At 40.2% G+C, this 24,729-nt stretch overlaps 1 protein-coding gene across 1 annotated transcript in view; it reads right to left on the reverse strand.

Annotated features, from left to right (window-relative positions):
• The window catches only part of LOC115130257 (V-set and transmembrane domain-containing protein 2A-like), a 34,537-nt gene extending 20,395 nt beyond the window's left edge, over positions 1 to 14,142 (reverse strand). Inside the window, exons 1-2 of the mRNA XM_029661192.2 lie at positions 13,752 to 14,142; positions 12,427 to 12,596 (exon numbers count right to left, since the gene is read on the reverse strand). Coding sequence (XP_029517052.1) covers positions 12,427 to 12,596; positions 13,752 to 13,830 — 249 coding nt within the window. The 5' untranslated portion in view covers positions 13,831 to 14,142. The remainder of the gene's footprint in view (positions 1 to 12,426; positions 12,597 to 13,751) is intronic.
• Positions 14,143 to 24,729: the final 10,587 nt, after the last annotated feature.

Below are 24,729 nucleotides of genomic sequence, written 5' to 3' on the forward strand. Positions count from 1 at the left end.
AAAAACAAGGAAATCGTGCTGTATGGTTTGCCTCATATAAGGAATTTGAAATTATTTATACTTTTAATTTTGATACTTTAGTATATTTTAGCGATTATATTTACTTTATATACTTAAGTATATTTAAAACCAAATACTTTTAGACTTTTACTCAAGTAATATTGACTGGGTGACTTTTTACTTAAGTCATTTTCTTTTAAGGTATCTTTACTCAAGTATGTCATTTGGGTACTTTTTTCCCCCAACACTGGGAATACTGTACATGTAGCTCATGATTGCATTGCATATATTGTTGTGCTGTTTGCATTAAATCTGCATAATTTATCATCTTCTCAGAGGAATTGTAAAAAGGGTTTGAGATAAATCACTCTGCAAATAGTGTAAAGTAATAATGTCTGCATTTCAGTGCTGCATTCAATTAAATAAACATTCCGTAAAAGGAAAAAGCTGAGTCGTGTGGACGAAACAACACTCCTACTCAGCCCTTGAGATGCTCCCAGTCTAGAAACAGGACACAAGATTAAGTTTCAAGAAATATGTTAAAGTAAAGCATTGGCTTTTCAAAATTGGCAGAGGCGTGTGTTGTGACTCACAGTGGAGAAAAAGACAGGAGATGAAACTGAGCCTTTGGGATCTCAAACATACATAGTTCAAGGAAGAACAACATCTTACAAAAATAACTTCTAGACTACCTCTGGATTTCTATGGATAGATGTTGAAGGAAGACTGCTGCTACACTTTCTATATAGATATCTTCACTGGCATTGATGTTGTTAATACGTCTGGGCAAGAAGTGGCTACGTATGGAAAGACCCTTAGTATTCTTTTATAACAAAAAAAGTTTTCAAATACATGATTCACATTCATGTTGAATAATCACTGTAATTATGAAGCTAACATTAATATGCACAGTCTAATAACACTATAAGCTATTATCCAATTTGGTGGAAGTTAATTGGCACATCAATCAACTATTAAAAACATCTTGTGGTATTTAAGTCAAAATCACCGACGGATTACAGATCTTGAGATAGCATAATATCTACAGCTTTTTATAACTACCGGTCTATTCTTAACTTGTACAGTTGTGTACATCATACACTGTGACGGGTTGTACAGTAGCATAACAATCCAAGTACTGTACACACGACCTGTTCATTGACCAATCAAAGTATTTAGCAAAGTATTGACCCATGACCTTCAGAAATTACTTAAGTCTGTGGAAACTGAGCAAAAGTCGTATTTATGTGGCATTGGCACAGATGAAATTCCTCAACCGCAATAATACCTGAATACCTCAAATCAATATTATTTTACACTTGCTTAAGGGTTTAAAAGTAAAGCATGTTTTCCTTGCAATTGGCATACCAAGGGAAGGTACTGTATGTACTGCATTATTGAAAAGCTGTGCTTCACTGGATTTGTTTATTCTAAATGCAAAAGACCCCTTTTAGGCAACAGAAAGTTGAGAGAGAGAGAGAGAGAATATGGGTGCCCGTCTAGAAGTTTTGGGGGGAATCCATACATGCTTTGAAGTTAAAACAGTAGGCCTCACATGATGCAACATATAAATGGGCATCACATACCACTAAAAACAAAACAAAAAAATACAATAACATTGAGACTAAAATGCAGGCTTAGGTTAAATGTTGCCTCAAAAATATCAGAGCCTTAACAATGATGAGAAACAAGCAATCGAATATAATAAATGTGCACTAATTACTAAAATACAGTACCTGGACTGATATCAGTCATTTTGATGAATTATTATCAAACTCCCTTTGAGGGGATTGATACAATCATACGGAATAGAATGAAAGAGATTCCAGCTGGAAACAAATACACATATTTCCCTCAATGATGCCAATACCACATATTGTATCATACCACTTCCACTGCTTTGTTTTATGTAAAGCCAACCTAACAGTGGGGTATATCCACATATAGAATGTGTTAACATGCGTTACACAACCACATGATATAACCTGTCACCATAGGTCAACATGAGGGTGTTGAGGCACCACAGAGCAGTAACACATAACACTCCTGGTAGCTGGCACGCATGGGTGATTGATACCTCTCCCCCTCAAAGAGATATCTGGTCTGCTCTATGATTGACACATCGATTGAAATGACTTATTTCACTCACTGAAAATGGTTTCTCTTTTCTCCCACCTGAGAGCATGGAATCCCAAGATTATTTATCCAAAGTAGACATTGACCTTGAATTTCAAACAGCTAAGGAAACCCAAACTGTGTACAGATACAGTATTGGTTTCTGTGTACACCAGCTACAATATGTTTGTGAGATTGCAAAGAAAAAAAGTTGTTGGGCACACACAGTCAAAAGTTTCTGTGTGGAACATTGTGTTGCGCAAACTCACAATCCTATCGCAGCTGCATGCTTTACAATTGTACAGTATGTTGAATCAACACACCTACTCATTCAAGAGTTTTTCTTTATTTTTACAATTTTCTACATTGTAGATAAATAGTGAAGACATCAAAACTATGAAATAATACATATGGAACCATGTAGTAACCAAACAAGTGTTAAACAAATCAAAATATATTTGACAGCTTTGCACACACTTGGCATTCTCTCAACCAGCTTCACCTGGAAAGCTTTTCCAACAGTCTTGAAGGAGTTCTCACATATGCTGAGCACTTGTTAGCTGCTTTTCCTTCACCCTGCGGTCCAACTCATCCCAAATCATGTGACGTAGCACTCCATCACTCTCCTTCTTGGTCAAATAGCCCTTAGACAGCCTGGAAGTGTGTTTGGTCATAGTCCTGTTGAAAAACAAATGAGTCTCACTAAGCGCAGACCAGATGGGATGGGGTATTGCTGAAGAATGCTGTGGTAGCAATGCTGGTTAAGTGTGCCTTGAATTCTAAATAAATCACTGACAGTCCCACCAGCAAAGCCCTCCCACAACATCACACCTCCTCCTCCATGCTTGGGAACCACACATGCTTGGGAACCACACTTGTGGAGAACATTCGCTCACCTACTCTGCATCTCACAAAGACACGGCGGTTGGAACCAAAAATCTAAAATTTGGACTCATCAGACCAAAGGTCTTGGCCCAAGCAAGTCTTTTATTCTTATTGGTGTCCTTTTGTTGTTGTTTCTTTGCAGCAATTCGTCCATGAAGGCCTGATTCATGCAGTCTCCTCTGAACAGTTGATGTTGAGATGTCTCGTTTAACTTGAACTCTGTGAAGCATTTATTTGGGCTGCAATTTCTGAGGCTGGTATCTCTGATGAACTTATCCTCTGCAGCAGAGTTAACTCTGGGTCTTCCTTTCCTGTGGTGGTCCTCATGAGAGCCAGTTTTATAATAAGACTTATCATAGTTTTTTGCGACTGCACTTGAAGAAACTTTCAAAGTTCTTGAAATATTCCGTATTGACTGACCTTCATGTCTTAAGGTAATGATGGACTGTCGGTTTCTCTTTTATTTGAGCTGTTCTTGCCATAATATGGACTTGGTCTTTTACCAAATAGGGCTATCTTCTGTATCCCACCCCTACCTTGTCACAACACAACTGACGCATTAAGATGGAAAGAAATTCCACAATTTATCTTTAACAAGGCACACCTGTTAATTTAAATGTATTCCAGATGACTACCTCATGAAGCTGGTTGAGAGAATGCCAAGAGTTTGCAAAGCTGTCGTCAAGACAAAGGGTGGCTAATTTGAAGAATCCTAAATATAACACATATTTTGATTTGTTTAACACTTTTTTTGGTTACTACATGATTCCATATGTGTTATTTCATAGTTTTGGTGTCTTCACTATTATTCTACAATGTTGAAAATAGTTAAAATAAAGAAGAACCCTGGAATGAGTAGGTGTGTCCAAACTTTTGACTGGTAGTGTATATTTTTTTTATTTTTACAGTGTAGGTCTGTGGAGCGAAGAAAAACAAAACATCTTTCCAATACTGATACAAATTGTGGTATAGAAGAAACTTCTCACTTCTGCTGAATGATTGCTTTGCCTTTTTCTCTTTCAGACTTAAAATGTGTGTCACAAAACAAGGCGGCGTAACATTGAAATGAGTAATGCACCGAAATCCGATATTTTCCTTGCCAAAAAAAACCTGATACCGATAACCGATACTTAAAATTTAAGCAGCCTTTTAACCATTCTACTCCAGTTAAATAGTTAGCATACACATGGATGCAGCGGTCTAAGGCACTGCATCTCAGTGCAAGAGGCATCACTACAGTCCCTGGTTTGAATCCAGGCTGCGTCACATCCGGACGTGATTAGGAGTTAGATAGGGGGGCCCACCATTGGCCCAGCGTCGTCCAGGTTTTGCCGGGGTAGGCCGTCATTGTAAATAAGAATTTGTTCTTAACTGACTTGCCTAGTTAAATAAAGGTTACACACACACACACACACTGACAAAAAAGTTATTTTGTTGGCATTTACGCATTCCCCATTACCAGTAAAACATAAATCAAAACCTATTTCTTTCACTTACTTGCTGTTTCGTTGTTAATTTATTCAGTCGTTTCATTCTCAACCAGGATTTATATGGAACGCCGTTTTGGTCTTTGCGTGTCAAAAAATATACTATTTAACACTATTTGACGTGTCAAATAACACTATTTGACATGTCAATTAAGCTTGTTGACCAATCAGGACCTGAATGTGACTGCACATCACATAATAATTTAACGCATTCATACATTTTTACATAGTTATTACACATTCATTACACTATCACTCGTATTTCATGTCACAACGATTTATCAATATGCATGCTATGATGCTGGTAAAGTTGTCTCGCACACCTACAGTGCTGGTCATAAAAAAAAGCTAGCTAGCTCATGGATGCAAACAATGTTCTTCCCCAAAAACATAGCAAAGCGACAGTCTGTTTCAGTAGCTATAGTTAGCTAGCTATCATCATCTAAAACAACTATAATTTATAAGACAGTTCTTATTTGATTAATGGTGGTCGGACCCATCTATGTGAAGCTAGCCACAACAGTGGACTTTGCGGTTAGCCTTCAAAATAAAAGTATGGCATAATTCTACTATTTGTATTCATTTGCACAACTGTCAATGACATACTTTAATTTTTAAGGCAAACCGCAAATTCCACTATTGTCCCTAATCTTTATTGTGGCTAGATTCACAGCACATAACCCGGTCCGGTCGAGCTTCACTAGCCAGATAAAGCTAGCTGGCTGCTTATAACTTTAGCTTTGGGCAAAAGGATTAAGTAGTTGGCCAGCTATTTATTTTCATGAACTGAAGTTCAATTTAAATAGGTGAACAACAAGTGGCAACCTAGCTACTACTTACTCACAATGATTCCTAAATCATTGCTAAGAATAATGAAAATGACTGCAGTTTCTACTGGTCATTGTTTTCAGGCTGGTTGTGTTGGCGCTAGCTAGGTACTAAGCTAAAGCTAGCTACCCCAGAAGTTGTGGTTGAACAAATGATGCGAACGCGGTGTTGAAAACACATTGTTCGTGGCTGATTTGTGCATACTTGCAGACTTTTTTGTACAGCTTTGACAGTGCACTGTATCTTTTTTGACACGCAAAGACCCAAACGGCGTTCTGTAATATGTATGTCATGAAGCTAATAGCAGTGACGCTATTACTGTGTAACTCCAGCCGGGCAACATCTGAAAAGTTGCGCACTTGGTAGTGTGCATCGGTGCTCGGCCAGTTGGTGAAAGCCAACATCGCCCATGACAGAGAATGGTTGATTGTCAAAAGCAATGAATTCCATTATCTTGGCTTTAATGGATTTTCCCTTCGAATTGTCTCGCTGAAATGTTCTTACTCTTGCAAATGACTGCTCGATCCACATAGCAGACATTGCGGGATAAGTTAGGAATTCTGTGTTGCACGTGTAGTGCAATATTTTACGTGGCATCATTGCGTCATGTACCTACGTTATATAGGTATGCATGTCAGCTTTGACATCGGTTTTGGACATCGGCGTTAAACTAGACATCCAATATGTTCACCGATATATCGTGTATCCCAACTTGAAATGCTTAATATCAAAAGTGGCGGGGTGTCTTGGTCGTAGAAGTGGACATTTTTATAATCTGTCAGTATATAAACCTTCACTGGGAGTCCTAATTAGGGGCTTAATTCGAAACTCTTGTTGCTCACTCAAATTGTTAAGCAAGAATCTCAGCTCGGCTAACTGCTGTTTCGTCCAGGTGGTTTCTGACTCCATTTACCATCAGAGACTGGTTGTCAGCGTGGTTACAGGTGCGTAGCAGCACAGTACAGTACAGTATGGTGTGAGTCAGTCAAAGTGCAGGGACTTTGGCGTGTCAGAGGGGATGTGGGTTGAGCTATGACCTGTGTAACCTTCCAGTCCAAGTCCAGCTAAGTGCCTATACTCTTGGACATTTCCCATTCATCACAAAGGACACAATGATCCAGTCGATAATGGCTGTTATTTTCAGCTTTTGCCTTGTGCCCTGTCCATTTAGAGTTATGGCTGTACAGGTGTGACTCATAAACAATAACAAGGCACAGACAATTCTCTTTTTCATTCAACAAAGTCTATCATGTCAGGAAATGGGCGTTTGCTCAGACAATCAAGGGCACAACTGATATGAGGATTATTGGCACATATGACTACATATCCCGGTGTGATCAGTGCCATAACTGTTCTGCACGACCATACATTACTGTGATATCCCCAAAACCACTATCCAGTGGAAGCCATAAGCAATTAAAGACGGAATCAATGCCCTGAATCAAAACAGTGTGACAGCTCCATTATCCCAGAATATAAGAGCCTCTCTCTCTCTCCCTTGCTCCCCTATCTCTCTCTCTCTCTCTCCCCCCCCCTCACCTCCCGCCCTCCCTCTGGGTTCATTTGAAGCTGATCGGGCGGGTCGAGACAGAGAGAGTAGAGAGAGAGAGAGAGTAGAGAGAGAGGGATCTGGGAGTGTTGCAGAGGGAGGCTATAGCACAGTGCCATGGTCAATGTCATCCTACACATCAAGGGGATTGGCCACGTTTAATCTAATCAGCCACTTTTATGTGCGGACACTCATCTATTTGACACTCGCACCAGACGTCCATGAGATTCATCCGCGAAAGCTCCACAATGGGCTCTTAATTTATCCTATTACAGTAGGGGAGCAGTCAGGTTGATAACACCGGACCACAGTGGGTCACACCTTGAAGTGGAGATGCCACTACACTACAGTCTCTTAATAGGGAGACATGCTGGGCCCATATTCATGAAGCATCTCAAAGTAGAAGTGCTGATCTAGAATCAGGTCCCCCCCTGTCCATGTAATCAGACTCATTGTGATCTAAAAGGCCAAACTGATCCTAGATCAGCACTCTGAGGGGCCCATACCCATACTTAACTCTTCACTCCAGCCTCAGACCAAACCCTATTAACGTTATTTTAGATCTCCAAGACAGGCTCATGATGAATACCTGAATGTAATTAGAATAATGGGCTAATCCATTATGATTTTCCACTCGGCATGAAGTAACAAATACATTTAGGTAATGTGCCAACATCACTTTCCTCAAGTGGATATGAGGAAACAGTTGTAATATAGTGCACAGTGTGTAATCTAAATAATTCAATTCAATATCATTCTTAGAAGTGCTCCAAAATACTTTAAATATATAACACCAGAAATATTTGTATGTCCTAACTTAGTTTGGTGTGTGTTTAATGCACAAGTTATTAGGTATAATGTATGGTTAACAATGTTAAGGCCTATGCACACATATCATGCCATCAGAACAATAATAAGCAAAAGTTTCATAGACCAGCAGTTGAAAATGTGACAAAACTATTTATCAAGCGTTTGCCCTTGGGGATAGAACATATCCAAATGTATTTGTCCTATTGAAGGAGACTTCTGATTGACATCTCACATCCATATCAAAGTATTAAATAACATACAGTACATAATATCAGAAGCATCTTCAAGTATGATACATGCCTTAACATTGATCTATGCAGTGGACACAAACACATCTCCTCGCTTCTCAACAATCAACAGCCCCTTCGAAAGCATATGAGCTGATTCTCATTGTGATACTGTCGCACTGCAGTTCTGGATCCTACATAACGTTCACACCTCCATCTCTGCCTTCTCCCTGTAATCCTTCCCTGGAACTGAGCGTCCCGGGCCTCCAATCATCCAAGTCCATGTTTCATTTCCTGTCCCTCCGCAATACATATAAGCCCTTTCCTCCCTGTGCATTCTATCACTGCGGACAATATGGATCTGGGTAGAAATGTCGCTTGAGTGTCGCTGCTGTTTCTAACGGTCATAGCGGTCACAAGCAGAATGCCACATACTGCAGGGTTTCTGTCCTTTTTCATAGAAAACACATCTGGAACTCTAAAGAAAGGAGTTTTTTTGTGTTGTCCTTGAACTATGTTTGTTCTAGTGATGTTTGCCATGTTGGGACACTTGTCATGTCAGCTCCAACTATTCATACCTTGACTCAACAACATCAGTCGATCACCTATGAGTGCGCACACACACACAAACGCACGCGCAAACACAGCATGCACACACATGAATAGACCTTCAGCCGAACTTTCACCTTTCTTTCGTCTCCCATTGACTTGGTGGACAAGATCAAATGCTGGTCATTCTCTAATTGTGAGTCCAGCCACTATGCCTGATGTCTTCAAAGAAGACTGGTTCTGTTCTGATCCAGTAAATTGAATTGGAGGAAGCTGCTGGCAGTGCATGCCAGACAAAGCCTCTTCTCAAGCTTATGTTTAGTCAGATGTACCTCATGCATGGAGAATTGTCTTTCTCTTTTCTCACCAAATATGGTCATAAAGCCAAGAGACATCCCACTCTGTGCTGCTCTGCAAGCCTGTTAGTCATATTCCTTCCTACAATTCACTTCTGTTTGGTGTCTTTTGACAACAACAAAAAATAACAACAAAAAATTGGACACTGGTCAGGGTCATGCAACCACTGGATATTGCACTCAATAACCCTATCCACTGATATCACCACTGAGTTCCTGCAGGGAATTCTCTGAAGGATGTTGAAGACAAGATTGCTGTTACATCCTCTAACTTGCCCAGTGGCTCCGATCCATCTCCTGTGTGAATTTCCCCTCCAGGTGGTCTAACTAATCTGGCCTAACACATGGCAGTTTTACACCGGAGACATCCTCACACTCTTTGACTGTATCACACTAGTTAGTTACTGTGGCCACCACAGTGGCCCCCAAGGCCCTCCCGAGGGGCCCCTAGTGAAAGCTGTAAATGTGTGATGTTGACAAAAAGCACTGAGAGATAATTATTATAGTACAAGATTTGCAGCAAAGTATTTGAAAGGGATGTCCCTTCGTTAGTGCTGGTCCTTGTCATAATGATTTATAACAAGTTTTTGTTCTTAAAGCTTGCAGAGAAAGGAGATTACTCCGGAGATTCTCCAGGCCATATTTGTGTTTCAGGTAGCTAGTATCATCAAAGGATTAAAGTGAAGAATTACACACGACAAAAATGAGAAAACTTGTAAAGCAAAACGGGGACCTGTATTATTAAACATATTTAACAAAGGAATTAGTTAAAATTATTAAATTAAAATCATCAATTAACTAGCACAGAAGAACCTTGTGTTGGTTCAGCTGCTGTCGGTGACAATGGACTCGATACGGCAGATGGGATGCATACAGATGGCTCTGTTCAAATTACTACTAACTTTCTAACACCCATTGGGACCACGCTAGCCATGAGGATAAGTATCTAATAGAACTCGGTGCTGATAGCCATTTTGTAATGTGTGCCTCTGTTTTTATTCATCTTCTAGAAGCCATTTTGCTATGACGACCTGCAATGGCCTCCCATCATTGTCTGATTGTTCCAATAATTATAATACTCAGCCAGACCCTTCAAATTACATGTGGCGTTTGTTATTTCCCAGGAGCCTTTGCATCCTTATTGTCTCACGTGTTCTGTATGTTTTTTTCTCACCCATCTCTTCATCACCCTTCCCTTCAAATGAATTGACTCCAACTAAAGTCACTAATGGTCAATAATTGAGCCATTCCAAATGAGAAATCAGTAATGTTATTGACACACTGTAATAAGGGTGAAGTAGCAGGGAAAAAGACAAATAGATGGTAAGCAGGACCTAATCTACTGTACTACCTGTTCCCCACCACCCACATCTTGATCATGTGATCCCGAAAACCTTCCATCCATTAAAGTGGTGTGTCGGTCTCTTAATGAGACCGGGGTCGATGGGAGCCTCTGCATTGTATTGACTCTGAATGTTATTATCTTGGCCAGACAGGGCACAAGGCTCTCGGGGCAGTAGTTGCGAGGGCCGGTGAAGGAGATAGTAGCCTAAGGTCCAGAGGCTTGAGTACAGCTATGGATTTTATGCTTCCTTCTGAAACAGGAAATATGTGCTCTCATTAAACATTGCAATGGTCTAAACTCATTCTCTCAGTATCATGCCAATTCCAGAATTATTCATATTACAATTCTTGGAATACAAAGACCTGCTATACCTTGATCCAAGACAGAGGTTCTGTACATCTGTGACCTTCACACTTCAACTTTCAGACTCATGTTTTATTGAGACAGGTTAGAAGTAGAGACACAGGGATTAAACCCTGGTCTCCAGTAGGGAGGCATATGTGGTTGCAGCGGGTGTGTTACCACAAGACCACAGGCTTTGGACCACACTTCCTCTTTAACAGAGAAGAAAAGAGAGACTTATCTTATCTCGTTGAGAGAGGCTGTGGCACACAATGTCAATCAATGGTTTTAGGCTTTTCAACAACCTAGGAAGACACAACTGTTACCTTGAAGGGAAATCCCATTTGCGTGTGCTTATAGCTACCCTTAATCCCACACCAAATAGAATTACCGGCGAACAGGATTGTAAAGATTTTCTCCATAAATTGATTTGATAGCAAACAGTGGACCTGTGGATTAAGCAGATAGCAATATATCCAGACTTGAGGAGATGAATCCCCTCTTCAACATCAGAGTAGCGGGACAGACCACCATCTTAGCCCCGTCAAACAAGGCAAAGCAGAGAGCTCAGAGCACCATCAACCACTGCACATGATAGTGTCATTGGGACTATAGCTCACAGAGCTAGAGAACAGACATTGTGATGCCACTTTGATATAGTCAATGTGCCCACCCATGAAGTGTGTTTCAATTGTTATGTTTTTGTCCTAAACTTGGACGCTGTAGTCTATATGTGCATGTCTGTTCGACTTCAAATCATATTCCACATTCATTAATTTTCTCAGCTCTACTGTTTTCTATGGCATCTTTTATAGTTCCCCTTTATGACTCCTTAGCGTGTTTTTGTTGAACCTCATTCCCTGCAAGAGAAAACCACTGCTTGTCATTTCAAACAGATGCCATGAAAAGAATTGGATAATATGAGCTACAAAGCCGTGGTGTGCGTCGATAGCTCCTTCAGCCAACATCTAAGAGTGATGAACCAAATGGATCAAAGCCTTGGCAATGCGGGCATGATGGGTGACAACAAAGGAGCAGTAATAACTGTTTTAAAGCCATGTGGATACCCAAGAACGGGCTCTCTCTATGCATTGTGGTTTCACTGCGAGGAAGATGAGCATTTATCAAAGGAAACATTCCCCTGTTTGATGTCAGCGATGACAAACTGCCAAACTCCCCTAAAATGTACCAGCCATCTGAATAGAGGGAGCATAAGAAGATGCAGACACAAAGTAACCGATCCTTATCCACAAGGAGAAGCTGTCATAGGTAGCTGTCCAATGTAGCAATACATTACAAATGCCAGTCGTGTAGGGTCTCAGAAAGTACACTGTTCAGGCTTACTGTATATAATGAGTCAATTTGCAAGAACGTGTCAGTGAAGCTTTATGCTGACTCTGAGGGTCCTACAATCATAAATGACCATAAATGCACTTAACTGTGGTTGTATGGCCGTATACATACTCCATATTACATTTCCAAGTCACTTAAATTAGCCCTGGGTTCCTGGGAAATGTACATGTTGACTTAATGTTAAATACACTTGGTAAAGAAGGCTGAGATGATACAGACCAGTATTATTTTCCCACTGCATTTTATGTAAATCTGTTGTCAAAGGTTATTACAGTAAGTCTTACAGGATAATATAGGGATTTAAAAATTTGATAAAAACACCAAATCAGTTCTAAGTCAAATACAGGTAGACAGAATCACAGATAATACATTTCATGTAGGCTATGGGAACTATGCTATTCTTGGTAATGATAAGCCAATCATGCTAGAATTCACGGCGTTGTCTGTGCCTAATGGGCTTCGGCGAAACTGCGCAACTATGCAGGCATGTGATTACAATGTGAAGGGGCATGGCGTCATATTGTAAAGAAAGTCCTCAACATTTAAACAGGTATTTGAAGCAAGTGAAATCCATACGTACTTCTTCGTCATCATCCTCCTCCTCGCTATTGCTCGGTTCTTCTGGCGCTCTAATGAACCACCACTGAATCTCCAAGTAAACTGATGCGGTTCCACTCTGGAAGGCGCACGCCATTTCAATGTTTTGACCTTCTTTAACTGTTAGATTGGAGGGGATATCCGTAAACTTTCCTGAAAGAGAGTGAAACAGTCAGTATAATTACTGTGCGTCCATGGTCGTAGGGCTATTGAAATGGAGGCCTTTCCCTCCGCAACTATAGCCTATTTCTAACAAACTTATGATATGAAAACGTTAAAAAAAAATGGTGATAGTGTATGGCATGCGTGTGTCTTATTCTTTCAACAAATGACAGTATAATTCAATTGTGGGTGATCGTAATAGTGAACGAAATCCTCGGAAATGGCGGGGCTCCACTATGCGTCTTAAAATGTCACTGCGATAGGTATCACATCATTATAATAAAGGGATGCCTCCTAACATATAAATAGCATTCTCAAACATTGACATATAAAAAAATAAGTGACTAAACATGAACAGATATTTGCCAGATTCACTCTCCAATAACTATAATCCAAATTCATGCGCACAGTGTAATGAAAATAAGACCAGTAACGTTATATAATATAGCATATGGTGCATATATGTTGAATATATATGTAAGTGTTGACAAATGTTACGCTGGTTTAATCCATGAAAACACTCTGAACATCACAATAACTCTCACTGTAGCTTACAGTTTCCCCCTGCAAGACTCACTGCGCTTAAAAAGTATTTGCAAGGGATACAGACTATCTTTACCGAGACAGTGGCAGACGTGCAAATGTATCATATTTCGTTTGATGAGATTCAAAGGTAGACAGAAACCACTGAGGGACAGATCAAGAATCTCACTGGTATGTCAACAGAGTAACTGTCAATGGTGCTCTCTGCTTTCCAACCCTGTTTCTGCATATCCGTTACTTTAAATGCACGTCGCGCTCTGTGACTCTACAAAGTTATACAAAGACATTAACTACAATAAATACTAAATCATACCTAGATGCCATTTTATAAGCAATCAACAGTTGCGTTTTGTTCATTTAGGCAACGTTAGGTGAATGCTAGGTAAGCTACTTGTTCTGCATTTATTTTATAGCCAAGCATAATGGATGTTGCATTCGTTACTTGTTTCAATCGTAATAACCATTATTTCATGTCTGCACTCTGCAGCTTTAATGCTGAAGTTATACGCACTCAAATGTGACCTATAGGTTGTTTTTACCTAGAACAAGCCCGGATAGGTAAGAATTTATATACTTGTTTTATGACGATATGTTTCAATTTACCTTCAAAGGAGAATCCAAATTGGATACATAAACTGGACAGGAAAACAAATCCAATAGAGTCATGAGAGGTCCACATCATTCCAAAGGGATAATGTCACATCAGCCGAGGAAAAAACGATCTTCCAAAACTGCTCAGCAAATTAAACTGTTGCCATGCGGATATGCTTGGATACAAAATGCCGAATATGTAACATGCTGGAACTATAGCAAGGCTTCTGAAGTTCTTTATGTGCGCTGCCACGGGCTTTGCGGATAGAGACTGACGACTGCGCGCTCTGCACAAGGTGTTGTGAAGTATGTAAAAGAATAGCCTCTGTTCCCAGCTCTCGGTACGTGGCTGTTGATGCAACGTCAGTGTCCAGCTCCCCTATTGCGTGCTGATTGCGTGCCTGGTGCTCTAGCGACAAGTAGAGCTAGACTCAACGGATATGTTCGTAAGTCTACACACCTCTTTACACCTCTGTAAACCCCGTTGTTCACATTCCTTTCAAATGTAAATACACGTAAAGATATTAAACATTATATATTGAAAATTATTATCAAGTACAGCAGCAGGAGTGGCGACTTTTAAACCCAGTAATAATTTTAGCATTTAAGCCCAGATTTGTGTGAGGAGAACAAAATAGCTCCACACTTTTCTCAGCAACCAAAAAATGCCAAATCATCGAAGAGACTGAGAGAGCTGTCACTCAAAGCAACATCATAACAGTATCTGATTCTGAAGTGGTATGCGGCATGAAACATTTGCGTATGGAGTGTGGGTGTGTCCATCTCACGTTTAATAGCTACTGTTTGCAGTCAGAGGAGACTCAAGCAGGCACAGATCAGACCCACTGGTACAGAGGCTATAAAACAATATTGTTGCCATTGAGGGGAGACAGCTCAGACAGGGCTTGGACCAGCAACTCTGCAAGTATCGGTCAAGCATACAAGACCCGGACCTCTTGCCAGAGGCTGTAGTTCTCTTACATCCCAGGATGTGTTTCTGGCCAGCGCGAAACCTCAGCTCAGACAAGTGTACACTTGCAATGCAGACTTGAGAGATAATCCCATTGCTGTCACCAGTGTAGTGAAAGAGGGGGAACAGTTGGAGTGGAGCTTTCCTTGTCACCACCAGGTCACTGGTTGAAGTCCTGCTCAGCCCATTCTGGCTTTATTGCAACAATAAACTGCAGTATTTTATATGAAATCAGACTTAGGGCTCTATTCAAACCATATCGTGGAAGTTCTGCCTGACAGTGTGATTGAATTTAAAAGGCAACGTTCCCGCATTAGCAGAGACTGCATTCATGTTAGACACCGCAGATGTCGGCTCAATTTCAAATGACCTTTACATTTCTATCACACAATCTATTATGCTTCACCGATACAGATTGAATAGAAACCTAGATCCAGTTATATACTCTATGGTTGCTGTTGTTGATGATCAGCACTCTCTTTAGCAATAGTCAGTGGGGGGCAGGCAACGCTACACAAAGGGGCTCATCCAGCTCTGGCTCCTTGCCAGTATCCATTTTCTCAACCTGAGCATTCTTCACGAGCTCCTTTGAGAGTGCATCCAGAAATAATTAAACACTTTTCTAAGGTGATGATGTTAGCAATAATTAATTACATTCACATCCAACCACGTTCATTAGTGTGCATTCGACAATAATACCTTCTCTCTCTGTCGCTCTCTCTATCTAGCTCTCTCTTCCCAGAAGTCATCATGTTAATGACAGCTGGTCATGCAGAACATGCTGATAGCATGTAGAGGCCTACAAGGCCTTGAGCGCCATACACTGGTAATGCTGGTGGGAGTCAATGACAAAGGGTTGGCTAGGTCACCATCATTATCAAGGGAAACAGACAGTCTGCCCTGAGCACTGTGTCTGCACACAAAGGACACCTCTATCCACCATGAAATATTAATAGGCTCCTTAGACATGGTTTGTCATACTGAAATAGCATGTTCCTACCCAGCAAACCGGGAACATTTCCAGAACATTAGCTAAGATTCCCATGAAGTTCTAGTTAGGTTTTTAATCTAACATTAGGATGATAACAACCCCAAAACATAAACAAAAATGTTTTTGATAAGAAAACACTAAAAAATATGGAATGTTATCCTAACATTCACAATAATTTGGGGCACAGCATCTGCAACAACCACCACAGAACATTCCCCAAAAGTTCATATTAGGTTTATAGCTAATGTAATAACACAATGTACCAGTAATGGTTTCCCAGCAAACCAAAATTGGTTCTGTGAAAGCTCCCATAACATTCCTTAGGTTGTGGCAAATGTTCTCATAATACAAAAACTCTAAAGAGAATACCTAGTCAGTTGCACAACTTAATGCATTCTACCAAAATGTGTCTTCTACATTTAACCCAACAACTCTGAATCAGAGGGGTGCAGGGGGCTGCCTTAATCAACAGCACCCGGGGAGCAGTTGTTGGGGGTTACATGCCTTGCTCAAGGTGAGAACAGTGGATTTTTCCACCTTTCCAACTCAGGGATTTGACCCCGCTGCTGTTTGGTTACTGGCACAACACTCTTAACCACTAGGCTACAGTTGAAGTCAGAAGTCTACATACAGATAGGTTGGAGTCATTAAAACCACACATTTCTTGTTAACAAACTATAGTTTTGGCAAGTTGGGTAGGACATCTACTGTGCATGACACAAGTCATTTTTTCAACAATTGTTTACAGACAGATTATTTCACTTATAATTCACTGCATCACAATTCCAGTGGGTCAGAAGTTTACATACACTAAGTTAACTGTGCCTTTAAACAGCTTGGAAAATTCTTTAGAAGCTTCTGATAGGCTAATTGACATCATTTGAGTCAATTGGAGGTGTACCTGTGGATGTATTTCAAGGCCTACCTTCAAACTCAGTGCCTCTTTGCTTGACATCATGGGAAAATCAAAAGAAATCAGCAAAGACCTCAGAAAAAACATTGTAGATCTCCACAAGTCTGGTTCATCCTTGGGAGGAATTTCCAAACGCCTGAAGGTACCACGTTCATCTGTACAAACAATAGTATGCAAGTATTAACACCATGGGACCATGCAGTCAACATACCGCTCAGGAAGGAGACACGTTCTGTCTCCTAGAGATGAACGTACTTTGGTGCGAAAAGTGCAAATCAATCCCAGAATGACAGCAACGAACCTTGTGAAGATGCTGGAGGAAGCAAGTACAAAAGTATTTATATCCACATTAAAACGAGTTCTATATCGACATAACCTGAATGTCCGCTCAGCAAGGAAGAAGCCACTGCTCCAAAACCGCCATAAAAAAGCCAGACTGCGGTTTGCAACTGCACATGGGGACAAAGATCGTACTTTTTGGAGAAATGTCCTCTGGTCTGATGAAACAAAAATAGAACTGTTTGGCCATAATGACCATCGTTATGTTTGGAGGAAAAAGGGGGATGCTTGCAAGCCAAAGAACACCATCCCAACCATGAAGCACAGGGGTGGCAGCATCATGTTGAGTGGGTGCTTTGCTGCAGGAGGGACTGGTGCACTTCACAAAATAGATGGTATCACGAGGAAGAAAAATTATGTGGATATATTGAAGCAACATCTCAAGACATCAGTCAGAAAGTTAAAGCTTGGTTGCAAATGGGTCTTCCAAATGGACAAAGTTGTGGCAAAATGTCTTAAGGACAACAAAGTCAAGGTATTGGAGTGGCCATCACAAAGCCCTGACCTCAATCCTATAGAAAATTTGTGGGCAAAACTGAAAAGTGTGTGCGAGCAAGAAGGCCTACAAACCTGACTCAATTCCACCAGCTCTGTCAGGAGGAATGGGCCAAAGTTCACCCAACTTATTGTGGGAAGCTTGTGGAAGGCTACCCGAAACGTTTAACTATTAATAAACTATTAATAAACTATTTAAAGACAATGCTACCAAATGCTAATTGAGTGTATGTAAAGTTCTGACCCACTGGGAATGTGATGAACGAAATAAAAGCTGAAATAAATAATTCCCTCCACTATTATTCTGACAATTCACGTTATTAAAATAAAGTGGTGATCCTAACTGATCTAAAACAGGGCATTTTTACTAGGATTAAATGTCAGGAATTGTGAAAAACTGAGTTTAAATGTATTTGGTTAAGGTGTATGTAAACGTCCGACTTCAACTGTACCTGTCGCCAGTCGTACATGAGATTTCAAGTACATTCCCAGAATGCATTTTGTCTGTAATGTAAAGGTTCCCATAATGTTTCATTAGGTTGTGGGAACAGTCTGGTTGGAACATTACAATAGATACCGTATGTACTCAAAACAAAACAAAAACTATTCAGTTGTGTGAACGATTCTACAATGTTTCTTTTAGGATGCAAAAAACATTCACCTGATGTTAGAGGAATGTTCCCATGGCCTCCCGAGTGGCTCAGCGGTCTAAGGCACTACAGATCCAAAGAGGAGGCGCACAATTGGCCCAGCGATGTCCTTGTCCTATTGCAATCTAGTGACTCCTTGTGGTGGGTCGGGCGCATGCATACTGACTGGTCGCAGCTGTACAGTGTTTTCTCAGACATATTGGTGTGGCTGGCTTCTGCGTTAAGTGAGCAATGTGTCAAGAAAAGGTGTGGCTTGGTGGGGTCGTGTTTTGGAAGACGCATGGCTATCGACCTTCGCCTCTCCTGAGTCCGTACAGGAGTTGCAGTGATGGGGAAAGGCTGTAGCTACCATTTGGGGAGAGAGAAAAAAAAAGAATGTTCCCAGAACACTTTTTGTCTGTTCTTTAAAGGATCCCAGAATATTTCTTTAGGTTGTGGGAACAGTCTGGTGGGAACATTAGGGTACATCACAAAAGATACTGTATGTCTCCAAAACACAAAACTGTCCAGTTGTTGAATGATGAAAATTAATGAATTACTCTGCCATTTTTAAAGTCATGTCCCCCTCATCCTTAACTTTTCCTACATGTGTCAATATAACAGACTGTTGTTAGAATCTTACTATCACAAACAGAACTGGAGTTATAACCAGTTTTAGGAGGTGTCATGACTCTCCTGTGAGGATCCAAAGATCAGGTTACAATGGATCAACGTCCACCAGACCCCTCTCACTCAGAGAGGGGAGTAGGGATTGATGTGGGATTTTATGACACATCACGCCAATCGTAAATTGTATGCAGCAGGGAACTCTTTTTGGTCTTCAGGAGTGGTGATTGGGATGTACCTTTGATACAGAGACATTTTGCAGCCCAAAAACTCTGACGTCCAAAAGTGAACACTGGGACAATATTTATAAACATCCGGATGTGGAGAATGATGTCAGATGGTCTATGGAACATGAATGTCTATTTTGTGATGTCATTAAAAATGGTATAAAAATGTTACCACGAAATTATTGTAACTTGAAGAGCTTTCACATTGTGTATGTCAGCTTTACATATTTTATGTTGTGTAGGAAATATCAAGGACGAAGATACGTTTTTGTCAATAAGATAGATTGTGGTTTTAGTTTTCTAACAAGATCATAGTTTTGATGATACTTTTTCCATTCAGTAGCCACGCCCCAAATGAGGTCAGAGGGCTTGTCAGCATTTTGGAACCGCCCTTTTCGACCATAGTGCTTAAAAGGATATGGGTAAGAATGAACATATCATACCAGAAGACGTGAGACTGTGGTCCACACGTTGAAATTGTTAGAAACTCAGAAACTCTCAACCTCAACACTAGATGAGAAGATAACCTCAGCTACTAGACCAGGACATGTGGAGCATTAGCTACATATGGGAAATGGTTGAAACAACACAGGGTGAAGAAGATAAACTCACCAGACTATAACCAAACATGAACATGCTGCAGCTGTCTGTGTAAAAGTGCTTCAAACTCTCACTATCCAAGTTCTGAACAAATCTCATTGGAGACCGGACAACTAAGAAGAAGGACATTGTGACCTCTGGTGGACAATCAGACCATGTAAAAGTGGGCCACGGAAATGCCAACAAAACCCTCTTTCAAGAAGGTTTGGTTTCAACAGAGATAGATGACGAATGAAGGCATTCAACACATAAATACAGTCATTAATTCTTATTCCAAAACCTGGCGGTGGTTCGTGTGCACGGTATATGATTAATGTGAAGACAGTCCTAGAATGTATTCACAATAAATGTCCCTTTTTCTCTCTCTCTCTCTATTTCCCCACCCCCTTCTCCATCTCTGTGTAATAAGCCATCATATCTTGTCAGTCCACTAGGGACTTTCGTCTCATGTAAGTGTGTATGTGTATTCTGTTTTATTATTTAGTTAGTTAGTAAATAAATAAATAATTAAATACATTTGTGTAGTACTGAATAATCAGCAACGCTGGGGTTCTTGCAGATCCAGAAGGTTACGACTGTTCAGAATGAGACTGATATGAGGTCATGATTAACAAGTGACTGTTATCGATATATAACATATATATTCTAGAGTTTAATTCGGGAGATGGTAACTCGTTAAACAACTTCTACCGTGGTGCCCCAAATTCCTAATGAGTTAATTGTTACCTGGTTAATTGAATCAGGTAACAATTAAACATAGTTAGTGGATTAAATAAATAACAGTCATCAGATTAATGTAAGTCACGACAGAGGGCATGTCATTTCTTTAATGCTTTTCCCCGGCCTACTCCACTCCTTCTCCCGAACTCCTACTCCTGATAGCTAAATGTGCCGTGCCCAGTTGATAATCACCCCGATAATTGCCTCGAAACTAAACCTAAACTATACTGAAACTAATTTCACACATATAACAGATGAAATAAATGAAGTATAGTATGATAGGGAGGAAAGGGGAAGAATGGGTGAATTGATGAGCGAGGGGAAAAGAAAGATGCATAATTATGTGATCCCCAATTGTGAATGAAGAACAGCACGGGCCATTCTATTCTATTTATCTATTCTAATTATGATCTCAAAACGGTGTACCCTATATCAGTCCACCGAATCCAAGCAGCATTATTAGTCTACTCTAGGACTACTTGGAGTAGGATACACAGTGAGAGTGTGCGTAATGTACAATGGCAAGACTCAGACAAATGGATCAGGCTACAAGATCGGAATAAAAATGACTCAGATAGCAGGGAAGAAATGGATCATGACATCGCTGATGATTATTGTTCTGATTTATGCTGAACAGCTTTCCATGTCTGGGAAAGGATCCATATCGGGCAGCAATTGACCGAGTGTCTGATGAGTGTCTGATAGTGTTTTCGGATCAGATGGAATGGCTGTATTAGGTGGAACGAGGAGCTCGCAGATGGCCTGTTGCTGTGTTCTACAACATGCTTGACTTGGCTTCTATCAATGCACACGTGTTGTTGCACGAACAACATCATAAGCAGGAGAGACTTCACCATGAGTCTGGCACAGGCTACATGAGAGACATACTGTATGAGGGCCAAGGTTGCTGCAAAGATTCCGATTGTGCGAGCCAAATTGAGCATAGATCCCAGGGAGGAGAAACTGCAAGGTGAGCAGATGCATTCGGAACAGAATCCATGCCATCCGTTTCAGGTGCAAGCCACTTGTTTGTATGAAGTGTTGCAAACAAGTGAAAGGGACAGTGGTGACTGTTAGGACAAGGGATAACAGCTAAATGAGATCCAACTGTTGCGTATAGATGCACAACTTACTGTAAGCACAAGCGAGGTCACAAATAATGTGTCCAATAACTGACAGTAATATACTATTTTTGACTACTGTCATATCGACACGTATGTTCATTATAATGCCATTATTGCTTTTGTGCTGATTTTCACTATTAACAAGCACATGTGGTGCTTATGCTGATGTTTAGGCTTCTGATATTTACATCATTGACCACGTGTCTTGCGGTTTGGGTATTTTAATTTGTCATAGCTTTTTTGTATTTTATGAAATACAGTATATCTGAAAGTACTGCTAGTGTAAAATAAGCATATATAGGAAAAGTCAGGGCAGATGGGTTCAAGGTTCTTATTTAAATACAGTTATTGAAATGACAAAATGGTCAGGTTGACTGTCTTGGCTGTTCTAGTGTTAAAGCTTCCCAGAGCATTTCATTCAATTATGGAAGTTGTCTGGGGTGTTGTAAGAATAGTATTGTGATATTCACATATGTTGCACAGACCATTCCTACAATATTGCAAAATGTTCCAGTTTCCAAATAAGTCAGTTATGACGTTCATAGCACATTTGTTTTAGATTTAACATCATTTTCCATTGATGTTCATGCAATATAAATTATACCTTGTCTTGGAGGTCCTCAGAACATTAAGAACATTTTAACTTTGACCTAATATTACCACAACATTTGTAGCTCCTTAAATCATAAGAAAGCCTATTGGGATACATCCTCGTTATGTAATGGCAAGTTGCATTTAAGGTGCTCCTTAAATCGTAAGAAATCTTTTTGGAATACATCCCCATTACGGGGTATTATGGGGATGGCAATTGGCATTTAAGGACTGTATTGTAGGCCCACTACAAGGTGATATAGACTGCTGCGCCACTGCGTCTCAGTGCTAGAGGCGTCACTACAGACATCTTAGTTCGAATCCAGGCTGTATCACAACCGGCTGTGATTGGGAGTCCCATAGGGCGGCGCACAATTGGCCCAGCGTTGTCCGGGTTTGGCTGGTGTAGGCCGTCTTTGTAAATAAGAGTTTGATCTTAACCGACTTGCCTAGTTAAATCAAATAACAATGATACACATGGCATTTCAATTTCTTTAATAGGACGTTTGAACATGCAGCATTTGAGCATACAAAAACAAATCGTATTTTTTACACTTCATATGTTGACAACCTGAATATGTGGGATTTGAACCAGCAATGTTTGGTTCCCAAGCCAGGTATTGTAACCTCAAATATAAAAAACGCACCCAATATTATTCCCTCTTTGAGATGCTTCAAATGGTCCCGCCTGTCTTATTTTTCATGATCATAGATCAGCGCTCATAGTCTTGGATACTTTGTAAATATGGACCCAGAAGTAAGCAGCATATAAAGAGGATGGGTGAGGTGACGGTGAATAACTCAGTTACCAGTATTTCCCTGGGTTGGTTATGTCTAAGAAGGCTAAAAAGAAAGCATGGAATTCCTGATTGACCATACTGCCATGGCTATATACTGAAAAAATACGATTTAAGAGATCTTCCATGGTGACGCAGAGGATAAAAGAGCAGAGGATAAAAGAGCAGGCTTAAAATACCTAATGAAGGATTCTGTAAACCTTTAAAGAACAGATTAAATGTGTTCTAGGAACGTTCATGCAACATCAGGTGAATATTCTCTGCACCCTAAAAGAAACGTAGAATCATCCACACAACTGGACATCTTTTGTCTTTTGGTAACATATCTTTTGTAATTGTCCCCACAATGTTCTCACCAGACTGTTCCCACAACCTAATGAAACATTCTGGTAACCTTTAAAGAATAGATTTCATGTGTTCTAGGAATGTCCTTGCAACATCGGGCAAATGTTTTACACAAACATTCTATAACCATCACCACGATGGGACAGTTTTTGATTATGGGAACATGCACTGCGACCTAACAAATGTTCTGGGAACATACGAAGAACCATTTGGGTTGCTAGGTAGTCTCAATTGAATATATATATATATTTTTCCTAAGAGACAACAATAAGGAAAGATATAATCTGTTTTTCCCTATATATCATTACCTAGGAGGTTGTGTCAAGAGCAACGCCAAGAATAAATATTTTTATTTGGATATAAATCCTCATTAGGGGGCCCTGTAAAATTAGTATGAGTATATAGAGGGAGAGTTCACTGGTATCCTGTATACGGCATGGTTCCATCACCTGGATAGAGGGAGAACATTTCCAAATGCTAAGAGAGAACTGAAAGGCTAATGCTACCTCTGGCAAATACATTAGGGTATGTCTATAGAATACAATTAAAGACGGTGTTCCACTCTGTAGTTCAACATTTCAGACATGATTAGAGAGCCCCTGATGATCTTTCTTTCTCTGCATTGTTCAATGTGCTTTTTTCTATGCTAACCGTTAGTGTTAGTACAGGAGAGTAGGCCTAACTACACTACCATCATCCCAATGGTAACAGAACCTGTAAAACACAATGCATGCACATCATTCACAACACAACAGAGTGCAAGAGGATCATTGGTTGTTTTTTATTATCCCTGAAGAGGTCCAGTTGTAAATTATATGAAAGAGCAGCCCCTGGTATCATTAAAGCATGATGTGATGAGTAAATGGGCGCCATAAAGTTAAGGGATGCCTTTATGCGTTGTTTTACTCACTTGTGGCTTGAGTGATGCAGTAATTAATGTCAAAATGGAAATGATTGCATAAATGGCTAATTAATGGTAATTACCTGATTTACAATAGGGATTAGCCCACCATGTTGTGGCTAGAGGAGAAAAATAGATTTGCACACAGATAAATGCAGTGATGAAAACCCTAGGCGCGGGCCGTGTGATTAAAACTGAATTAAATAGACTTTTTGGAAAATAGAATGCCTGATAAGACATAATTAAATCAAATGTCTCCTCTTAAATCAACATAATTAGCTTAAATTAAGCTAACTTAGTATTGCTTGCTTTGTGACTGAGGGGGCGGCTATGTAGAGGCCATGACATTGTGACTCTTTATATGAACAAGAATGGCCATTTCACCTGTGTGATTAACCCAGCTTACCGCAAGGACAGAGCTGCTATTTTGAGGCCGAGTGACTTGTATTTTGAAGTCCAGTGTTTTGCAAACAGTGTTCTCTGTAGTGATGGGGAAACTGATTAGAGGTAATATTGTCACACTATCCACCAGCTTACAAAACTGAATAGACCTCATGATGCTGTATCGCCATACATACAGTGTCACGTTGTATAAGGATAGGAGACAGGCGCACGAATACGAAATAGTTTTTTAATTGAACATGACAGGGACAAAGCCCAAAACAAACACATAATACAGTATATAACAACGGGATGCAACCCAAAGAAAGAGCGGGGCATA

The sequence above is a fragment of the Oncorhynchus nerka genome, linkage group LG6 (assembly GCF_034236695.1).
Source record: "Oncorhynchus nerka isolate Pitt River linkage group LG6, Oner_Uvic_2.0, whole genome shotgun sequence".
NCBI classification, from domain to species: Eukaryota; Metazoa; Chordata; class Actinopteri; order Salmoniformes; family Salmonidae; genus Oncorhynchus; species Oncorhynchus nerka.